Below are 20,580 nucleotides of genomic sequence, written 5' to 3' on the forward strand. Positions count from 1 at the left end.
CCTTGCTTGGGAGGAAACCCTGGGAGCTGCTTTCTGCAACCACAAAACCCAACCCAAGTCCACACTAAAGTCCACACTGGACTTAGACCTGAGCTCCAGCCCTAATACGAACCAAACCCTTGTACAATTTTGAAAGTGCCTATTTATCCTAAACCCCTTCGAAGCAGTTGTTACTGTTCCCATTTTACAGATGAGGACACTGAGGCCTGAGATCTTCACACCAAGATTGACTGCTGAGCGTCGAGCAGCAGCAGCAAAGAAGTCTGCGGCCCAGGAGGTGCTGGGCACATCTCCGAGACAGCAAGGGCAACTCAGCATGGGCTCAAAGGCTCACAACCCTGAGCTCTGTGCTCCTCACTGCTCCTTGCCCCTGTTCAGTCTGGCCAGGTTCCACTCATCCTAGGATTGGTTTTTCGAGGCAAATGAGGAACGAGGAGCCAGTGCCCTGCTGGGAAGACCCTCCAGAGCTAGGATCCAGAGTGTCATGCCAGACACTTCGTGTTCCTGCACAGTCCCTGCATCGTGCAGAGTTCCCCCTCACCCCCTCTGTCTCGGTCCAACCCTCCTCCTCCCCACAGCCTCCGTTGCCTGGACAACGCACCAGACACACCAGCCCCCTCCATGGCTCTGGACTGGAGGCCTTTCTCCCCTCCTTAGCCAAACTGGTTCTCCTAAAATGCAAATTCAGTGCTGTCACTCCTGTCTGAAAACCCTCTAATGGTTGCTGTGCCCAGAGGTGATGACAAAAGGGTTTCATTCCAAATGCCAGCTCTGATAGGTCAGGGGGGCTGCCTAGGGACTCTGGGCGGAGAAGGCATCTAAGATGGAATCCTGGCTCAGCAGGAAAGGGCAAACAGGGATGCGTGGTATCTCCTTGGGTGCAACGCAGTGCTATCTGCCAGCCCAGGCCATAAGTCCAAGCTCCTGTACCCGGCAACTGCCTCCCCTCAGCTCCCAATCCCCCAGCCTCCCTCTGGGCATTCCAACTCAACTGCTGTTGATGCCTCCACACTCCCGGTGAGTTATGTTCATGCCTAGAATGCCCTTCTTCACCCTGCCTTGCCTGGATACGCAGCCTCTTTGGAGAGAAGCCATCCCTGACTGCCCAGGCTGGGTCCTGCCATCCCCAGGCATCCCTTGATCTCACCCCTGCTGCCACACATTGAAGTAATGGGTGTCTGTGTCTGCCTCCCCCGTCTGGCTGGGAGTGGCCTGAGCCGTACCTCATTTGTCTCAGTATACCCTATCCCGGGCCCCGCTGGCCAGGCCTGTACCCGACAGGGAATGATGTCAGTAATATCTATTTGCTGAACTGAAAGGAAAGCAGGATGGAGCCTGGGGCCTGTGGAAAGAAAGAAAGCAGGGCAGGTCCTGGGAGCTGCTCCAGAAAACTAGGTGAAGCCATGGTTCAGAGGAGAGGCTCTAGTGGCCTCTCATACCAGGGGACCCAGTGCTTCTGAGGCCCTTGGCACTTAGTCTAATGACCACACTTGCACTGAAGTGTCTCTAAGAGAGGCTGTGCCTCAGCTTGGAATAGGGGCTCCCTGAAGTCCAGAGGAGTCGGACTAACCCCCTCAGACAGAAAGTTCCCTGAGAGTCCCTCCCCTGTGGCAGACAGCTCCTAGGGACTGACGGGGCTGTGCGGGGGTCCTGCATGGGCAATAGAAATGCCCAAGAGATGACAAGAATGTGGGCCCAGGGAGGAGCTGGGGTGCGGTTGTTATGGACTCACCTTTCCATTCGGGCTTGCCTTCTTGAACACCCTGTGGACAAAAAGAGGAAGCTAGGATTAGTGCATCCTGCCGGGTGGGAGATCTCCACACGCCATCCCTCAGCAGGACAGAGAACAAGCACCTGGAGTGATCTCCAGTCACTGTCAAACCTTGAGAGCCAAAACAGCATCTGCAGTCATCAGATCTTACCATCTCCGGTGCTACCCCACCCAAGCCTCTGTTAACGGCCATTGTAGCTCTCGTGGGATCTGCCGTGGCCCCCTCAGCCTCCTCTTCACACAGCAGGCTGAGGGGCTCTCAAAAGACATGTCAGGCCTTGCCACTCATTTGCTCAAAGTCCTCCCAGCTCATGCAGAAGAAAAGCCCCGTGAGAGTGGTCTTCTCTGCCTCCTTCACCCGTCCGCATCAGCTCCCACTCTCTCGCACCCTGCCAGTCACAGTGCCTCCCTGCTGTTCTTCCAACTCACCAGGGTGAGTTGGCCCTGCCTCAGGGCCTTTGCTGGAGCAGTACCTGCCCCATCACAGATCTGCTGGCCCAGCCCCATGCCTTCTGTGATGGGGCTTCACCATGGCCACGCCCTGCACTCCCTCTCCTCCTCTGGCTCTACTTACTTTCCCACAGCACTCAGCACTTGCTAACCTACTCTCAAGTGACTTGCTAATTTATGCCTGTCTGGTCTGCTAACATGCCAGCTCCACGAGGCAGACAGCCTGAACTTTCTTCTCCACCGATGTGTCCTGAGTTCCTAGAATGGTGTCCCTAGTAGGCGTTTAATAGATCTGTGTTAATGCATGGCAGGTAGCAAGCACTTGACAAATATTAGTTGAGTGGGTGCCAAAGGAATCAGTGAAGGAATCAACTGAGAGACTGAGGCCCAGGAAAGACAGGGGATGTGCCCCTGGCCACAGAGCAGGGCACTGGACACCGAGTCAGGCAGACACGCAGCCCCCAACTCCTGCGAAGCGCTCTCTGGGCCTTCTAGAGCACACTGCAGTCTCCACCAGGCCCTGTCCTCTCCCCCAGCTTGGTCTGGGAGCCTGAGACCCCCTCACCTAATCCCATCATCTAGCCCCAGACTTGCTCAGAGTAATGTTGGGAAGAGAGAAGAAAAAGCAAGGAGGCAGAGACCAGAGAATGTACTGGAGGAAGAGGGAAGGAGGGAGAGGAGGGGAGAGGGAAGCTGCCCTGCAGGTGTGAGCATAACAGATGGAATGAGAGATGAAACAAACCAGCCAAAAACCCGGAGCATGGAAGAGGCCCCCAGGAGCAGGAAGTGCAGCAGGCCACCAGGGCAAGGTGGGGTGAGCTCCACAGTGCCATGGGGACAGTCGCTCCTCCTTGAAGGGGTGGGGGGTGGCTCTGCTCTGCCTCCTTGGACCCCACCACCCCACTCCCACCCTAACATCTAGGGCGCAAGGGACCACTGAGAGGGCTGAGCTTGGCTTGCAAAGAAGGCACTGGCACTTCTCTCCCCTCCACCAACCCTAGTTCTGGGCTTTTCTCCTCCTCATAAATATTTATCAGTGTTTGGAGTGTGAAAATGCCACAGTCAGCTGGGGTGTAATAATCACTAACGTGAGAAAAAAAATACAGATCACACAGTTTGAACCAGCAGCTCCCAAGCTAGGGCTGGACCTGTGTCCAGGAGACCAGAGAAGTCACAGGGTTCCCAGCTGCTTCCAGAAACCTCAGCCCACCTCTCGGTAGCCTGGGGCCTGACAGAAAGGAGAGAACACAAATGCCTGAGTTCTAAGGGAGTCAGGGAAAGCCACTGAGGTGATCCTGGAAAGGAGCGAGGGGCATCCTTACCACAGGTGGGGGCTGGGATCCAGGCCAGCATAAGCGATAGTCGAGAAGAGAGGGGGGGAAGGAGGAAGGGCAGTAAGACAGACAGAACTAGCATTTGTTGAGCGCCTAATTAGTTCTTTCTCCTAACACACTGTAAAATGTAACTCCCATTTTACACATAATGAACTCAAGTTTCAGAGAGATGGAGCAATTTGTCCAGGAACACAGAGCAAGCCAAGAGTCTAAGTCAGGATTCAGACCCAATTCTGTCTGCCTCCAGAGGCTGAGTACTTTTATATCCAATTCTGCTGCTTTCCTAAAGCAGGTGTTTTTAAAATCTATTTATTTATTTATTTTCTTTTATCAGCTTCGGGGAAACACAGAAAACAGGGGAAATGAGTCTGGGGAGGGGAGGGGAGGGCAAAGGGACGGAAAGGTGCGTGTGGGGCGAGAAGGAGAGTGAGGGCGACGAGGGCAGGAAACATGGCCAGTGGTGGGGAACGTCCTGAGCTAACTCAATCAGCCCCCAGGGCCACCTCCTCAGGAAGCCTGGACTCTGACAGCTTCCTCAAACAACAACAGCAGCCTCCCATGCCCCAAGTCCATATTCTGCCCTAGTCCTGCCTCTCGGTAATTTTCCCCGGACACTGCTGATCCTTCAACAACCCCATTTCAGAGATGAGGCAACTGAGGCTCTGGAAGGTGAACTCTGGTTGTGTGTTTCCAGAGCCCATGTCCTATCCGCTTTGTTGCATAGCCAAGGCCTCCCTGAAACAACCCCACTGGCTTCCTGACCCCAACACTGTCAGGAAACCACCCCCCACGCACCCCGCGGGGGGGGGGGGGTGTTCCAGTTCCCTGGACCCTGAGATTGTGCAGCACCACGCAGATGGCTTCTGCCTGTCCACCGTGAAGGGCAAGGACACACGTGCAAGACTGTGGGCTAGCTGGGTTTGGTCCACCACCCCCTACCCCCTCAGACCCATCCATGCCCCACCGGCCTGATTCTAAGAGTCAAAGCTGAGTCCCGTGTAAGAGAAACACCAGGGGTTGGTTCTAGAAGACTAAAGCTCCCTGGAGACAAGGAACAGAAACCCAGCGAGGGTGGCTAGAGGAAAGGAGGCGGGAGGAGAATAAGGAGACAAAACTCTCACGGGAAGGACGCGCAGGCAGGACGCAGGAGTGCTGGAGCCACGAATGGGGAAGCCATCAGCCTCTTGGGTGGTAGCTCTCTCTCAGCCTCTCCCCCTGGGGCTGCATGTTCTCGGGGCTGTGCTGTTCTCTGATCGGCTGCTCCATTGTCTCTGGGGACCAACTCTCTCTGCTTACTCAGGCCTTTTCTGATCCTCCGTCATTCTGGCTCACATGCGGCTCACTTCGACCCTGTTTCTACTCAGCCTCTCACTCAGCTTCGCACTGTTAACTGGCTGAATGGCCCAATTCCAAATTCCCAGGAGAGGAATTTGATTGATCGGCTTTGGTCAGGTGCCCCCCTGCCTGAACCAATCAGCTATATCGAGGGCGTGTCATGTGTTCCATGAGGGTTCTCGGAGGAGGGTCTATAGAGCAGTGTTTTACTAATCAGGGCTTCGCAGCCCAATAGTGAATCACAAAATCAACTTAAAAGAGTTGCCACCAGGGGCGCCTGGATGGCTCAGTGGGTTAAGGCCTCTGCCTTCAGCTCAGGTCATGATCTCAGGGTCCTGGGATGGAGCCCCATGTCGGGCTCTCTGCTCAGCGGGGAGCCTGCTTCCCCCTCTCTCTCTGCCTACTTGTGATCTCTCTCTCTGTCAAATAAATAAATAAAATCTTTAAAAAGGGGGGGGGGTTGCCACCAGCACTTTGTTGTTTTGTTTCCACGGACTAGAATAGAAGACATCAGCAAGACACACAGAGAGCAGGGGTAGAGCAGATATGACTATATTCATCAATGTGCCATTTCCCTGTAAGGCTGGGCATGTTTCTCCAGTCCTATGAAGTTAGGCATGCCCACGTGGCTTGCTCTGGCCAACAAGAAAGGAGTGGAAGTGTCACATATCACTTCAGGGGAGAAGCACATAAGGGCTACTACACGTTCTGTCTCCTACCAAGCTTGTGACAAATGACTGCAAACTTCGTAGCTTAAAACATTCTGATTTGATTCCCTCAGGGTGGTGCTCCCAAGGTGGACAGACAGGTCAGCTCTCCAGTAACCAGAACGTTGTCTTTTCCAGTGAGCCCCATTCCCCACCTGTAGCAGGGGATACCTTGAATATTCTGCTGGCTTTTTGTGAGCCACCTGGCCTCCCAGTGTCCCCTTGTGCCTGCATCATGAGGGGCCCATGACAGATTAGCCAAAAACCAAAAGTTTATGATTCTGTGTGGTACAGCTAAACAATGGAATATTACATAGCACTAAAATTATTCTTACATCTTTTAAACACAAGGAAATGCCTATAACAGAATATTAAGCAATGTAAGTTAGGATTCAAAACAACATATTTGGCATGAGCTCAACTTTATATCCAAAAATACCAAAAGAAAGAATGAGAAGACTTAATGTTAAGATGGCAATACTTCCCAAATTGATCTATAGATTTAGTGTAATCCCTATCAAAATCCCAGCTGGTTGTTGTTGTGGTGGTGGTGGTTGTGGTTGTTGTTTTCCAGAAATGAACAGGCTGGGGCACCTGGGTGGCTCAGTTGGTTAAGTGTCTGCCTTCAGCTCAGGTCATGGTTTTGGGGTCTGGGATAGAGCCGCACTCAGGCGGGTGGGTTCCCTGCTCAGCGGGGAGTCTGCTTCTCCTACTCCCTCTGTCCCTCCCCCTGCTTGTCCATGCTTACTCACTCTCTCTCCCTCAAATATATAAATAAAATAAAAGAAAGAAAGAAAGAAAAAGAAAGGTGGCCCTAAAATTCATATGGAAATGCAAAGGTCCAGAATAGCCAAAACAATCTTGAAAAAATATAAATTTGGAGGATTTATGCCCCCAAGTTCAAAACATACTACAAAGCTACAATAATTAAGACTGTGTGAGGCTGGCATAAAGATAGACACAAAGATCAATGGAACAAAATTGAAAGTCCAGAAATAAACCCATATATTTATGGTCAATTGATTTTTGACAAAGGAGCCAAAGCAAGTCAATGGGGGAACGAAACACAAAACAGTCTTTTCAACAAATGATGTTGGGACAACGGGATATCCACATGCCCCCACCCCCCAAAAAATTAGACTCCCTACTACCTCACACCATATATGAAAACTAACTCAAAATGGATCAAGGAACTTAATCTAAGAGTTATAACTATAAAACTCCTAGAAGAAAGCCTAAGTGTAAATCAACATGACCTTGGATCAGGCAATGGTAACCTTACATATAATACCAAAAGCATAGACAACTTTAAAAAGAGATAAATTGGAGTGCCTGGGTGGCTCAATGGGTTAGGCCTCTGCCTTCAGCTCAAGTCATGGTCTGAGGGTCTTGGGATCAAGTCCTGAATCGGGCTCTCTGCTCAGGGGGAGCCTGCTTCCCTCTCTCTCTCTGCCAGCTGCTCTGCCTACTTATGATCTCTCTCACTTTCTGTCAAATAAATAAATAAAATCTTTTAAAAAAAGAGAGAGAGAGAAAAATTTGTCTTGTATTAAAATTAAAAACTTTTGAGCTTCAAAGGTCACTATCAAGAAAGTGAAAAGACAACCCACAGAATAGAGAAAATACTCTCAAATCATGTATCTGATAACGGTTTAGTATCCAGGATATATAAAAACCCTATTATAATTCAACAATAAACAGGCAATTAACCCAATTAAAAATGGGCGATGGATTCAAATAGACATTTCTCCAAGAAGATACACAAGTGGCCAATAAGCACATGAAAAGATGTTCAACATTATTAATCATCAGAGAAATTCAAATCAAAGGCATGATGAGATACTTCATGCTCACTAGGATACCTACAATCCAAAAAAAGACAATAACAAGTGTTCTCAAGGATGCATAGATATCAGAACTCACCTCATACATTGTTGGTGGGAATGCAACGCGGTGGGGTCACTTGGAAAAACAGTTTGGCTGTTCCTCTGAAAGTATGACCCAGAAATTCTATCCCTAGGTCCATATCTTAGAGAATAGAAAACAGATCCCCACCAAAAATGTGTACATAAATGTCCACAGCACACATTATTCATAAGTCATAAAGGGTGAAAAAGAAAAACAAATTCCCATCAACTGATGAATGTATTGTTTAAATGTGGTATCTAAAGAAATATTATTTAGTTATAAAAAGAGATGACATACTGATTCCTGTTACCACATGGACGAACCTTGAAAACATGTCATAGAAAAGAAGCCAGACACAAAAGACCACCTACTGTTTGATCCCACTTACATGAAATGTCCAGAATAGGGAAGCACATAGAGACAGAAAGCAGGTTAGTAGCTACCAGGGGCTGGCGTGAATGGGCAATGAGGAGTGACTGCTAACGGGTAGGGGGTTTCTCCTTGGGGAGATGAAAATGTCCTGGAACTAGACAGTGGTGATGGTTATTCAACCTTGCGAATATATTAAAAACCACTACATTTTACAGAAAAATTCTGACTATTACAGCATGTAAATTATATCAATTGAAAAAAAATAAAAGACTAAAAACAAACCCCCAAAAAGTACGTGAAAGGAAAGGAAACACGCCCAAATATTACCAGGGCTTGAAGGAGACTCCCTCCACCCACCAACCCACTTCTTTATAGATCTTATTTTTCTGTGTTTCAATAGGCATAAGTCACTTTGTAAAGATGCCAGGGCTTCCCTAACAAGATACGTCTCAGGTCTTGGTGAAAGAACAGCCTGGAAAAAAAAAAATATTGTTAGTAGAGAAATATGGAACCTATTACTCTGAATCCTTTGATGTTAGAGTCTCTGATTCTGTGATTTTACACTGTGGAGTCTGTTTCTCTGTGATTGCTCAGATGCCTCCCGGGCCTGCTGTGCCAGCTATGAGAACTGTTGTGCTGTCTTCTGCTCAGCTATTTCTTTCTCCAGGAAGCCCTCCCTGACTCTTCCAAGCCCCACACCCGGCAGGGAGTCACAGCATGTCCCACATTTGGCAGTGGTTTGTTTACTTACTTTCTGCCTCACTTACATAAGTGAGAGCACAGATCTTACTTGTGTTATCAATCCCTGGGGCATAGCATGGTTCCTGGGGCACAGTAGGGGCTCAGTAAATAACAAGGGGGTGAATGTTGTTGAATGAATGAATGAACTCTTTAAGAGAGAATGGTCAAAAGTGAGGATGGATGAAGTTTAAAAAGATGGTGGGTTGATGATGATCTTCTCTGGCTAGCAGACTCCAGAGATTTCTTCTTGGAGCTATCCTTCTCTTTGGATGTTAGGATCTATGAAAATCAAGCTTAGAAAATGCTTCCTAGGGGCAGGGTCCCGGCCACTATCAGGCTAAGTCAAGAATACAACGGGTGTATCCCAAACAGGTCTCCTCTACTCAGCTTTGATAAAGTTTATCACTCACCTGCCCACCTTCACACAGCCCCTGTCACTGCCAGGCTCTGGGGGTACTAAGGCGAGCAGTTCGTGGTCCCTGCTGACCAATGACCATGGCATAGTCAAATTAGATGAACCAACCACATACGATGGCCACCATGCATTAAGCTCTCCCTAGGAGTCAGGTGCTATGGTGAACACTTTACACACATTAAGATACTATGTCATTCCAGGGCACCTGGGTAACTCAGTCGGTTAAGCGTCTGCCTTCGGCTCAGGTCACGATCCCAGTGTCCTGAGATCGAGCCCCGCATTGGGCTCCCTGCTTCTCCCTCTCCCTCTGCCTGCAGCTCCCCCTGCTTGTGCCCTCTCTGTGTATGTCAATTAAATAAATAAAATCTTTATTTAAAAAAAGATATTTTGTTATTCCATCTAAACATTCCTATTTTTTCCAGAGGAGAAACCTAAGACTCCAATAAATAACATCCAAAGTCATGACGTCGGTATCAGAAAATTATACCAGAGAGAAACCCCACTTACAGGGAATCATTTAGACAGAACTTGTCTTACTCAATATCAGATAGAACTTGAGGTCCAGGAACCTCATCCTGGACTACCCACGAATGCGGGTTCACTACCAGTGAACTGGAAGAGTGCTGGTTACAATTCACTCCTTTATGAGCAACCGAAAATTCATGGTGGAGAAAAATGCAACAAATACAGTGAATGGGGGAAGACCTTCAAATATTACTCAGTCTTCAATCACCATCGGAAAACTCACCCTGGAGAGAAACCAGGTGCCAGGGACTTCTCTACGTGCATCATAAATATCAGCTCTTGTGTTCCTCCAACAACATTATAAGGAGGTACGACTCCATCTCCATTTCAGAGATGCAGAAACTGAGACACAGACAGAGGATGTCTCATTTTCCCAAGTTCACACAGCTAGTAAGGGGTGTAGCTACATGCTGGAGCCCAGGGCCGTCGGGCTCCAGAGATCACACACTTTTAACCATTCACACTCCCTTCTAAGTGGGATCGTGTGTTTCTGTCTGGCGAGTCAGGAAAGGCTTCCAGGGAGGATGGGGCAATGAGGAAGACCTTGAGGAACGATCAGAGATGAAGGCCAAGGTCTGGAGAGGGCGACTGAGTCCACGCCGTGCTCAGGAGGTGGTTGGCAGGCTGGTGTGGCTACTGTTTGTCCTGCAGGTCTGAGAGGAGCACCAGGGAGGAGGACAGACCAGAAAAAGGTCCACTCACAGCCCAGAGAGTCATGGAGCACCTCCATCCATCAGGTCCTGGGCTAGGTGTGAAGGGCCTTGAATGCCAAGCTAAAGAACGTGAACCCTAATCAGAAGGCAATAGGGAGCCTTGGGCCTTTGGGGGAGGGAGAATGATGGGCCAGGACTGTATTTTGGACACAGATGTGCCCCCAACCCCATAAATTTCCTCTATCCCTGGCCTGATAGGCAATCATGGACTCAATTGGGCAGGGTGGGGACAACACAAGGGGGCATTCCTTCTGCCCTACATTCTGACCCACTTTCTGGGTGTGAGAGCAGCCATCAGGGAGCAGGGAGGCATGAAGAGCAGGTGGCTATGGCAGCAAAGAGGTTTCTAGGGCCCTTATCACACGCTCCCTGGTAGCAGAGTTATTTATGTACAAGCTCGTCCGCTCTGGCAAAATTGAACACCCCGCCCTGTGTCAGAACATCGCCTGCCTGTTTACCTACCATTAGTGCACCTGCAGTTCAGGACAGTCCAGGAGGGGGAAAGGGCAGGAAGACAGGAAATGTCACCCTCATTTCACAGATCTGGGGAGCCTGAGGGAGCACACTACAGCCTGCTTCATTCCACAGATGGAGAAATCACAACCCAAGGGAGGGAAGGGTCCCTGCGGAGGCCAGGAAATAGGCTCAGAGAGATTTGTCCACGTGCACAGAGTCCCAGACAGGGAGGGGAGCCCCAGATTCCTGGTGCTCTTGTCCTATCGCAGCAGCTCGACACCTGGCAAGGCTCCTGTGTCCAGAGGGCAGCGTGTCTGGCAGGGCTGCAGGGCAAGGGTGGTAGATGGGGACTCTGACCAAGTCACGCTCCCAGCCTCTGGACTTCCCATTGGCTTCTGAGCTGACAACAACCCCTCCCCCTTCTGCTTGGATTCCCAGGTTCCCTTTTCTGGCCTTGAGCCAGATCTTCAGGGTGCAGAGTCAGGAAGGAGGGGGCCCACCAAGTGGCCCTGAAGAGAGAGGAGAGTTTCTTAAAGAAGCGTGGCGCATTTGCTGGTAACCTAAGAAACTGGAGATCTGAACATCAAAGGCTAATAAAAATTTCAACAAGCGGGCTGGCAGCTGGATCCCAAAGAGCCCACAGACCGCACCTGAATACTCTCCAGGCTTCTTTCAGCTTAGGGAAGACTGCTGGCGGAAAAGCAGGCAGACGCGGCCGGAATCCTGTGTGTCCTCGGGTGAGTTTAGCACCTCTCTGAGGCATACTTTCCCCCGTCAGGAATATGGGGCGCTATCTACCACACAGCATGAAGGCACATACGAGGACTTGGTACACAGCAGGGAACTGATAAAAGGAAGCCAACATGATTGGTAATATGATGATTGTTGTTATCATTGTTCCCCTCCCCCTCCAGCACCCAGGGGAGAGTTCTTGCCTAAATGTCCTTTGAGTGAGAAGGCCTTGGGGTGGGAAGAGATAGTTATGTTACCCTTGCTGGGCCAGGCAAGTTTTTTTAGTTGTCTGTCTTCCTCTTGGTCTCAGATGGAAAATAATAGTTTGTAATGTTCTCTTCCCAGTTTAGACCCTCACAGTTCAGAAATCTCTGGGGACATGCCCTATTTCTTCTTTCTGTACTAGCCTTTCCTTCTGTTCTCCCAACTGCAATCCTTTCTTCCCGATGTCACTTCATCCGAGAAGCCTTCCCTGACTGCTCTCATCTCCAGAGGGACTGTGCTGGCTCCTCTCTCCTGCCTCTTTCCCATCTCCCCTCTTTCTATCCATCTTCCTTCCTTCCTTTATTTTCATCCTTTTATTTTCCAATCTCTGGGCCTGCCATGGTTCTTACCTCCAGGAGATCTAGGCCCCTGCGCCCTGTCCCCAGGGTACCTACACTCTGGAGCAGGAAGACAGATGCTCCACAAATAAACAAAGCTTCCCTCAAAAGCACAGTGGGAGGGCGGAATGAGAGGATGTATAATGTCCAGCTCGGTTCCAGGCACAAAAGAGCCACCCACACACATTAGCACCTGTCCCTCCCCTCCCCCATCCAGCACCCATGTCCCCTCGGCATCCGCACTGGCTTGTATCCCACCTCTCCTTGGAGACAGCCATGCAACACTGAGAAACTGCAGAGATCAGAAGCCTTTTCCCTCAATCATTTACTTTCCTCGGTACATGGCTGGTGCTAAATAAATATTCTGTATGAATGAATAAAGGAATTAAAGAGAGCCAACCCCCAAGCATGAAGCTGGGGAGAAACAGACCAGGGCCAAGTGGCAAATCAGAGGTGGGCAGCCTGGCCAGCAGGAGGAGACACGGCACGTGGGCCTCAGCGGGAGCCCAGGACACACAGGGCGGCCCCAGACACAAGGCAGTCAGATGTCCCCAGAGGAAGACTCTATTTGAAGTTTCATTTGTTTGGGTTTGGTTGTTTTGTTGTTTTGCCAATTCGCACATACAAAGTTTTAGGATCATAGAATAACATATCAAAATGAGACAGTAATTCAGAAGCAATACTTTTTTCCTTCTAGTGGGTCATAAAACAGCAGAGCCGATTGCTATAGAGCGCATCTCGGACTCTGTGTTGACCTCCCCAGGAGCGGGTCAGAGGCTGAACGTCTTCTGTGGTCAGGGGCTCTGTCCAGACTGAAAGCTATGGCCTCGGGTGGCAGCTCTTCTCTGAGAAAGAATTCTAAGGGAAAAAAGCCATGTCTCATATTTAGCCAGACAAGGTGCCTGTGACGGGCAGGAGGAGGCTCGTATGGGAAGAACAGAGCCATTGCCATGGCTCGCCATGGCGGGGTGAATGCTCCACCCCCCTATCCCCCACCAGGGACATTTGGCAACATCTGGAGACATTCTGGAGGATGGGTGCTAGCAGCATCCAGTGGATGGAGGTCAGGGATGCCGCCTGCACAAGACATAGGTCAACCCTGTTCCCACCGCCAAGCAAGATTCTGCAGCCCAAAGTACTGATAGTGAGAAATCCTGCTCTAAACTTAGAGTTAAATAAATTGTATTAAAAACAAAGGGAATACATACTCCAAATTTATCATTACTGTAATTTCACTAAATTTCCCTACGATGCTCTTGAGGCTACTTATGCCGCCGTGGGAATGCTGTCGGATGGTGTCCTACTGCGCATCTCTCCCCATCCCCACGTTCAATGACATCACTTTAGTAGTGCGAACTCCTTGGTGGGAGAACTTGGTGGCAAGTACTACCACATCACCTCCACTGTCTTCTGGACAGCCAGTTGTTGTCAGTACACCACTGGGTGTAACCCTAAGTAAAGAAGGGAATTCACAAGCCTGGGAGATGCTGGTCAGTTTCTAGCCCAGGTAGATGGCTCAGCACCAGCCTGCTTTCTGCAGTGTGGAACCAGGATCCAAATGTGCACGAAGTCTACACCCCTCATACACACAAGTGCCACGCACACCATACACACACATGCTTAGACACACACACCCCACACATACCCACAGAGACCACACAAACACTGCACATCCCTCACCTACACCTACAGACACCACGCACACCACACATACAGAAAGCACCCACATATCACACACACCACAGCACACGCTCACTGTGCACACTTGCCACCTACACCACACACGTCATCATATGTGCGCCACACCTCAGACGCACACGGACTCCACAGACACACACACCACTCACGCCTGCAACACATACCTCACTCTAATATCCCCACACACAGGCCGTACACACACCACACATACACACACATAAGGAGACTTCTGGTCGGCAGAGACCAATAGTATCTGAAATCATGCAAACAGTGAAAGAATGCCAGTCTGACTGACCGCCTTCTTCAGTGTCTCAGTACCTTTACCTTTACTCCTTCTTCATCCTCTGTGGCCTACCCTTCCCCACCAGCCTCTTGGTCACTGGAGCCCTGGCTGCATGGTTCCCCATCCCTGCTCTGTGTCCAGCTCTCTGTACGCTGAGCCCTGAGGGCTGTGGCCTCCGGAGTCTGGCCCTCCACTCCTTCCCAGGGCGCATGACAAGCAGTTCCCTGGGTGACTCCACCCACCCAGCCACTTGGCTGCCACTCAAGGGTGGTGAGTCCAAACCCCATCTCCAGCCAGATCCTCTCTGACCCCACACCCACCAGCTTTGTGACATCTCCACTCAGATGTCCTCCAGCTCCCCAGACAAGTCCCACATGGACTTCCTGTCTGTCCACATCTGTTCCTTACTTCTGTTCCATGCCCCTGCCCAACCCAAAGCTCCTAGGTACTCAATGTCCATCTCAGGAATAAAGGAATAAGTTATGTAAATCCTACACAGAGAGGAAAAAAAAAACAAACTTCCATGTGAGGCAGATAGGAAGTCTTACCCCATTTTACAGATGAGAGTCCTGAGTTTTGGTGAAGTGAGGGACCAGCCCAGAAGCAGCAGCCAAGGGGGCGGGTAAGGCTGTGTGTGTAGGACCCAGAGCTGGGGGCTGGAGGCAGCAACAGCCAGACCAGGGCAGGCCCTTCAGCTCTCCCCAGCCCCGAGTGAGGGGGTTAGTTACAAAGAAAAGGAAAAGGCGTTCCTGATACGCGTCCTGTTTCCTCTCCTCCTCTGGGCTTCTCGGGCCTTGGAGGGCGGATGTCTCTGGGCTGACCGCACTCAGCTGTGTACAGACAGAAGGTGAGGGTCTCCCTGGGGCCCGTCCACTCCAGCAGTCGGGCCTGCATGAACAGGGGCTCCCTGGAGTGACCTCTCAAGTGTTTCTTCCCAGCCCAGGGGAGCCTCTACACATTATCCCCCAGGGGATACTCATCACAACCAGGCACCTCTTGTGCATCAGACTGTCCCATAAAGACACCTCTACTGGGAAGCCTTCCATGTCACCCTCACTTGCTGTGAAGTCCCTCTGTACCCCAGGGGATACTCATCACAGCCAGGCACCTCTTGTGCATCAGACTGTCCCATAAAGACACCTCTACTGGGAAGCCTTCCATGTCACCCTCACTTGCTATGAAGTCCCTCTGTAGTCCCTCTTCTTCCCTTCCTCCCTGCCCTATAGCAGCCACCCCCCCTCAACATACATGGCACAGCCTTCTGTGGCTATTGCCTGTAGATCTATGCACCCCATAAATCATGCTGGGGGGGGGGGCGGGTAAGCAGAGAGGAGGGAGACAAGGGCAGAGGCCATCAATGGGCCTTCCTGAGTGACAAGATGAGCCTCCTGCATCAGACAGGAGACCTTCTTGAGGGCAAAGGGCAGATCTCCTCTATCAAATAAAGATTTCCCCTGAGGGAAGTGGTTGTGACTTTCAATTATTAGAGGTTCTTGCAGGACAAAGATGATGTCTCCTTCCTTAAACAACGAGCTGCCGGTGGACAAGAGAGCTATGTCCCCTCCATTAAATGGGGAGCCCCAGGAAATAGAAGCCACATCCCCCCCACCATCAGACAGGAGTCTCTATCCTGGAAGATGGGGCCATGCCTCCTCCATTAGACTAGGAACTCCCAGAGGACACCCCCCCACCACCTGCTTGCCCCCACAACAGTCCTCGGAACAGACTTCATTCAGTCAAAGAGGAGAAGGGCTTCCCTCTGGGGGCAGAACCAGGGGGAGTTCTGCCCAATCGTCCCTTGTGCAGGGTCTCACGCCACCTCCCATTCATGCCCTCAACCGACCCAAAGCAACCTTGCCGTAATTAAGATAGCCATGTGTCTGGATGGAGGCCAGCGGCCGCCTGTCCTAATCCAGGAATGTTGACTTCTCAAGCGATTTTGAGGGGGTGACGAGGAAAGCCCTGACAGGAGGATGGCCAGGACAAGCTGGGCACCCAGCTCTGGCCTGGATGCCACCAGATGCGCTGGGCTCCCTCGGTTTCTGGTCCTGCCTCTGCTGCCAGCAGGCAAACCTCTTCCTCCTGGGGCCACTAATGCCCCCCCCCCAGCCCCCAAATCAGCACCCACTGCCGGCTACAGTGACAGGAGGCACAGGAGAGGAAGGACAGGTCCCGCTGTGAGGACATTAATGGCCTCCCCGAGGGCCAGGTGCCATCCCTGAGCCTGGTCCAAGCTGCCTTCACAGTCCTCTTCCCTACATGTGCCAGCTCGGGGAGCTGCTATTAGTTAGCATCGATCCACAAAGTGCTTTGCTGACACTTTTTATGAGCTTAGCCTCACCCGGGGCCCTGGGGGCTAGGAACAAGATGTGGAAATGGAGCCGGGGGGCCCAGGCCACTGTGCAGAGGGAGAGAGCAGTGGAGACCCAAGGCCAAGGCCCAAACAAGTCCAGGGCCGGCACCCAGCAAATGTCAGCTGAATACATATTCGCTGAAAAGCCAACTTAATCTGGTAACTTAACCTGGGTATATTTTGTTATTATTACTATAAGTTCTATTTATTGCATTTAATACAAGCCCACTGCTATTGTAAACACTATATTAACTCATTCAAACCTCACAAGAACCCTGTAAGGTAGATACTCATTATTCCCACTCTACACAGGATGAAAATTAGAGACAAATAGGTTAAGTAACTTGTCCAACATCACAGAGCAGAAGAGAAAAAACAAAAGCAGCTCAAATGATCTGCTTCATCAATTAAGAAGTGAAAATATAATTACAATGCGTCTGAATTTTAAAGGATTTATTTACTTTTGAAAGATATAATTTATCCTGTCTTCCAAACCAAATACATTCATTATTGAACATACTGTGGTATTCTCAAGATGTGAGAGAATATTACAGATTTGTAAAACACAAGCTTCTCAGTCCTCTCAAAATACAGTTCTCCTTTCTTTTTTTTTTTAAAGATTTTATTCATTTTGAGAGAGCAAGCAAGAGTGAGCCCGTGTGCCAGGGGAGGGGCAGAAGGAGAGAGAGAGAGACCATTTCAAGCTGACACCGATGCGGGGATTGATCTCACCACAAGATCGTGACCTGAACTGAAATCAGGAGTCAGATGCTTAATGGACGCAGCCACCCAGGCACACTTACACACTTCTCCTTCTTTTGAAACTTCTCACTGAGCAATTTTATTAAAATTTAGAAAATAAGAAAAATCCACAATAGCAATCGGTTTAAGATTTCTCATGTATTTGTTATATGCTAGGTACTTTGCGTATTTCTCATGTTTAATCTTGAAGGCAAATCGAGAAGCCATTATTCCCTTAGTCCCTTGAGGGCGCCTATCTGCTGCACCTTGGTGGGCGTGGTGGTGGGCGTGAGGAATTAGAACTTTCTCATCTAACTACATCTTGAACTCTGCCCTCTGACCTGCTTCTGTTTCTGAGCTGTTTTTGCTCTTGACTTCTTACCTCATCTTTTATCTCCTTCAAGAAAATTTCCTTTTAGAAAAAAAAAATTTTCCTTTTAGGAACTCAACAATGCACTAAGCACAGACTTTTGGGTAACATCTTAGCCTGGTCTAGCCTAGTTTCTAGATCCCTACCCTCATTGTGCCCCTTATAAAGATTATTCACACTGAGTTTGCTCTATCCTTGTTGAAGGGAACAGTTCATTCAAGCTGTGCACTCTTCATTCCAGAGGTACTTACATTGATAATAAGGCTGTGAAAATTCCGACAGACACTTTGCTATTACTCCGACCAATTTACCTGACCTTGAGGAACAAGAGTAGAAAATGGTGGTGGTCTTGCCGTCTAATTGGCAGAAGACAGGGAGGACTTCATCACTTTATGCTCACAAATCCTGTTCTCAAAGTTCACTCTTCCTTGAAATGTTTTGGAAAATCCTGCCCTGCCCAGAGTGTTTAGACAATCTATCTATTATTTATCATACCATTTTTTGATGTCCGCCCCGCCCAGGCTGGGAGCTGCTCAGGGGAGGGGATTGCGCTTGGCCCAGAAAAGGTGCATCAAAGGGTTAGCGGCTTGAGGTCAGGCAGAAGACGGGTGGCTTCATCAGCCCGGACTTCAGCTGTCTGCAGGGTTAGATGAGGCCCTGGCACTCAGCTAGAGCCCTGCAAGTGGTGAAAATACTAACCACCACCACCACCACCATAAACAAACTCGCTGAGTGGCCTTGGGCAGGTTCCTGCCCATGTTGGCCTCAACTGGCTCACCAGCTCTCAATCCAGGTCACGTTACCTTGATGGGCCTCAGTAGCTGAGAGGAGGTAATGGGTATGAGGAGTTCCTAGGAGGCCAGAGACAGAGGCCTATTATGAGAACAAGGCTGAATTAGCAAGCATTTGTAAGAAATCCATTTTCATTACTTTCAAGAACACAGAGGCCTACAGATCAGGTGGGCACAGCAAGGCCAGCTGAGAGCAGCTGTTCTCAGTGAGGCCACAAGCAGGAAGGAGCCCTCAGGGCATCTCCAAACCTCTCCCAGAACCACACCCTGGGGCTTAGTAATCAACACCTCCATACCCAACCCAAACCCTCCACCTGCTCCTTAGGATTCCCTTCTTTGTCCTGGGAAGTGTGAGAAGCCTGCCAGGAGGAACAGTGTGGGGCTCCTTTAGAACCAGCTCTGGCTGCCCAACCCAGATGCTTGTAAATCTAATGGAGCTGGTTGTGGGGACCTGCTCCCTTCTGAGGATCGGACTGCCCCGTGGGGACCTTGCCCCAGCCAGACCCCAGGAAGCCAGCTTGCCCAGGCTTCACCATCCTGCCTCTATTCTACCGCAACTATGGGGACCCTGAGAAGCAGAGGGGGTCTGGGGTGAACACAAGGCCCACATGTGATAGGGGAAGTAGATGCCACAAACCAAAAACAACCCTGCAAAGGGACTGTGAGCGAGAGTTGTAAAGAAGGTGACAGTAATTCCAGGAAGTGGCTCGGAAGTCCCAGAGAACAGGCGACATGTGTGATCGGACTTGGAGAATGATTAAGAGTTTGCCGGGTCATCAAGGTGAAGAGAGAACACTGAAGTGATGTGCGTATGCGTGGAATTACATATCCTTCTAGAGCAGACTTTATGCTTCCAGATCATTCCAAAATCACGATCTCATTCAATTCTCTCAAATCCCATAGTGGTGTTCTTACCTGCCCTCTCTCACTGCCCCTCACGCACATGCAAATAAGGAAAATAAGGTCCCGGGAAGACAGATGATGAGCCCAACGGTAAATGGGGGCCAATTTCCGGGGGAGAGGGAAAGAGAAAAGGAGGGATGCTGGCCGAGATAGCCTCTCCCCATGAAGGGGGTGGTATTCTTATTCCTGTTGGGCAATAGTCCCTCATTCCCCCACCCTGCTGGTCTGTGATGCCCTCCTCCCAGCCCCAACATACGTGCATTCTCCTCCAGAGAGCCCAAGGCCCCTCAGCAGGGTGGCCGGCAGAGGGACAGAGCAGCCTTCAGAGGAGGCCAAGGGAGAGCTGAGCTTCTGGGAGCCCCAGTTTGGAGGCGCCACCCCCCACTCTCGAACGCTGATAACCTCGACCTCTCCTACTGCAAATATCCTATCCTCTCCTCAGCTCCCACAGCTGCCGCCAGCCGCTCCCTCTCCTCCCTCCAGCTCTTGCCCTCCCCAGGGAGCAGTGAGCTCAGCCTTTCCCATCAGCCATCCCCAGGAATGCTGGGAAATGCACAGAAGACCAGGAACCGGCAGAGGCCTGCCCCAGAGAGGGAGGAGGAGGAGAAGATAGGCTTTGGGCTTTTCCGAGGGCCACTGGGGGCGTCCTGGAGGCAGGGCTCCATTCTGCTTCTGCTGAAGCCCAGGCTAGGCTAAGGGCACAGTCTGCCTGTCCTTACCACTTGCTCTAGATGAAGGTGGGATCTAACTGCTGGGGCTGGAATGGGCCTCTTTTTATGGATGGGGAGACAGAGGCCCAGAGAGAGGAGGTCAAAGAAGCATGTCTGGAGACTGACTGCCATGTCCCAGGCATTGTTGGAAGCTTTCACATTTCTGGTCTCCTTAATCCTCACAACCACCCTGCAAGGTATGTGTGGCAGGCTGACGAATGGCCCCCTGACATGCCCACATCCGAATGCCTGGAACTATGACTAGTGTAGCTTACATGGTAAAAGGGTCCTCGTAGGTGTGATTTAGTTAAGGATCTCAAGATGGGGCCACTCCCTTGCATTATCCAGGTGGCCCCAGTGTCATCAAAAAGCTCCTTATAAGAGGGAGGCAGCAGGGTCAGAGAGAGAAGAGGCAAATTTGTGCAGAGGGAAGCATCGAGAGAGAAATTGGAAGATGCTATGTTGCTGGCTTTACCGGGAGCCAAAGAATGCAGGCAGCTTTGCAAAAGCTAGATAAGGCAAAGGAACGGACTCTGCCCTCGAACCTCCAGAAGGATCGCAACCTTACCAACCTACTTGAGAACTTCTGACCTCCAGAACTGTAAGAGAAGAAATATGTGCTGTTTTAGGCCACTAAATCTCTGGTAATTTGTTATAGAAGCAACAGGAG

General features: G+C 50.3%; 1 protein-coding gene across 13 annotated transcripts in view; it reads right to left on the reverse strand.

The window, feature by feature from the left end:
- ARRB1 (arrestin beta 1) overlaps positions 1-20,580 on the reverse strand; it is a 74,687-nt gene that overhangs the window by 24,332 nt on the left and 29,775 nt on the right. For 9 of the 13 annotated variants that reach the window (XM_045071504.1, XM_045071501.1, XM_013064326.2 and 6 more), the window contains one exon: positions 1,733-1,763. In XM_045071504.1, the coding sequence (XP_044927439.1) occupies positions 1,733-1,763 (31 nt within the window). Of the gene's footprint in view, positions 1-1,732; positions 1,764-4,676; positions 4,941-7,520; positions 7,541-11,377; positions 11,519-14,590; positions 14,749-20,580 lie in introns of those variants that run through there. The other 4 variants (XM_004768034.3, XM_004768028.3, XM_045071502.1 and 1 more) reach the window with 4 other exon arrangements.

This window comes from Mustela putorius, unplaced genomic scaffold, assembly GCF_011764305.1.
Source record: "Mustela putorius furo isolate JIRA1106 unplaced genomic scaffold, ASM1176430v1.1 tig00003987_pilon_pilon_pilon, whole genome shotgun sequence".
In the NCBI taxonomy this organism is placed as follows: domain Eukaryota; kingdom Metazoa; phylum Chordata; class Mammalia; order Carnivora; family Mustelidae; genus Mustela; species Mustela putorius.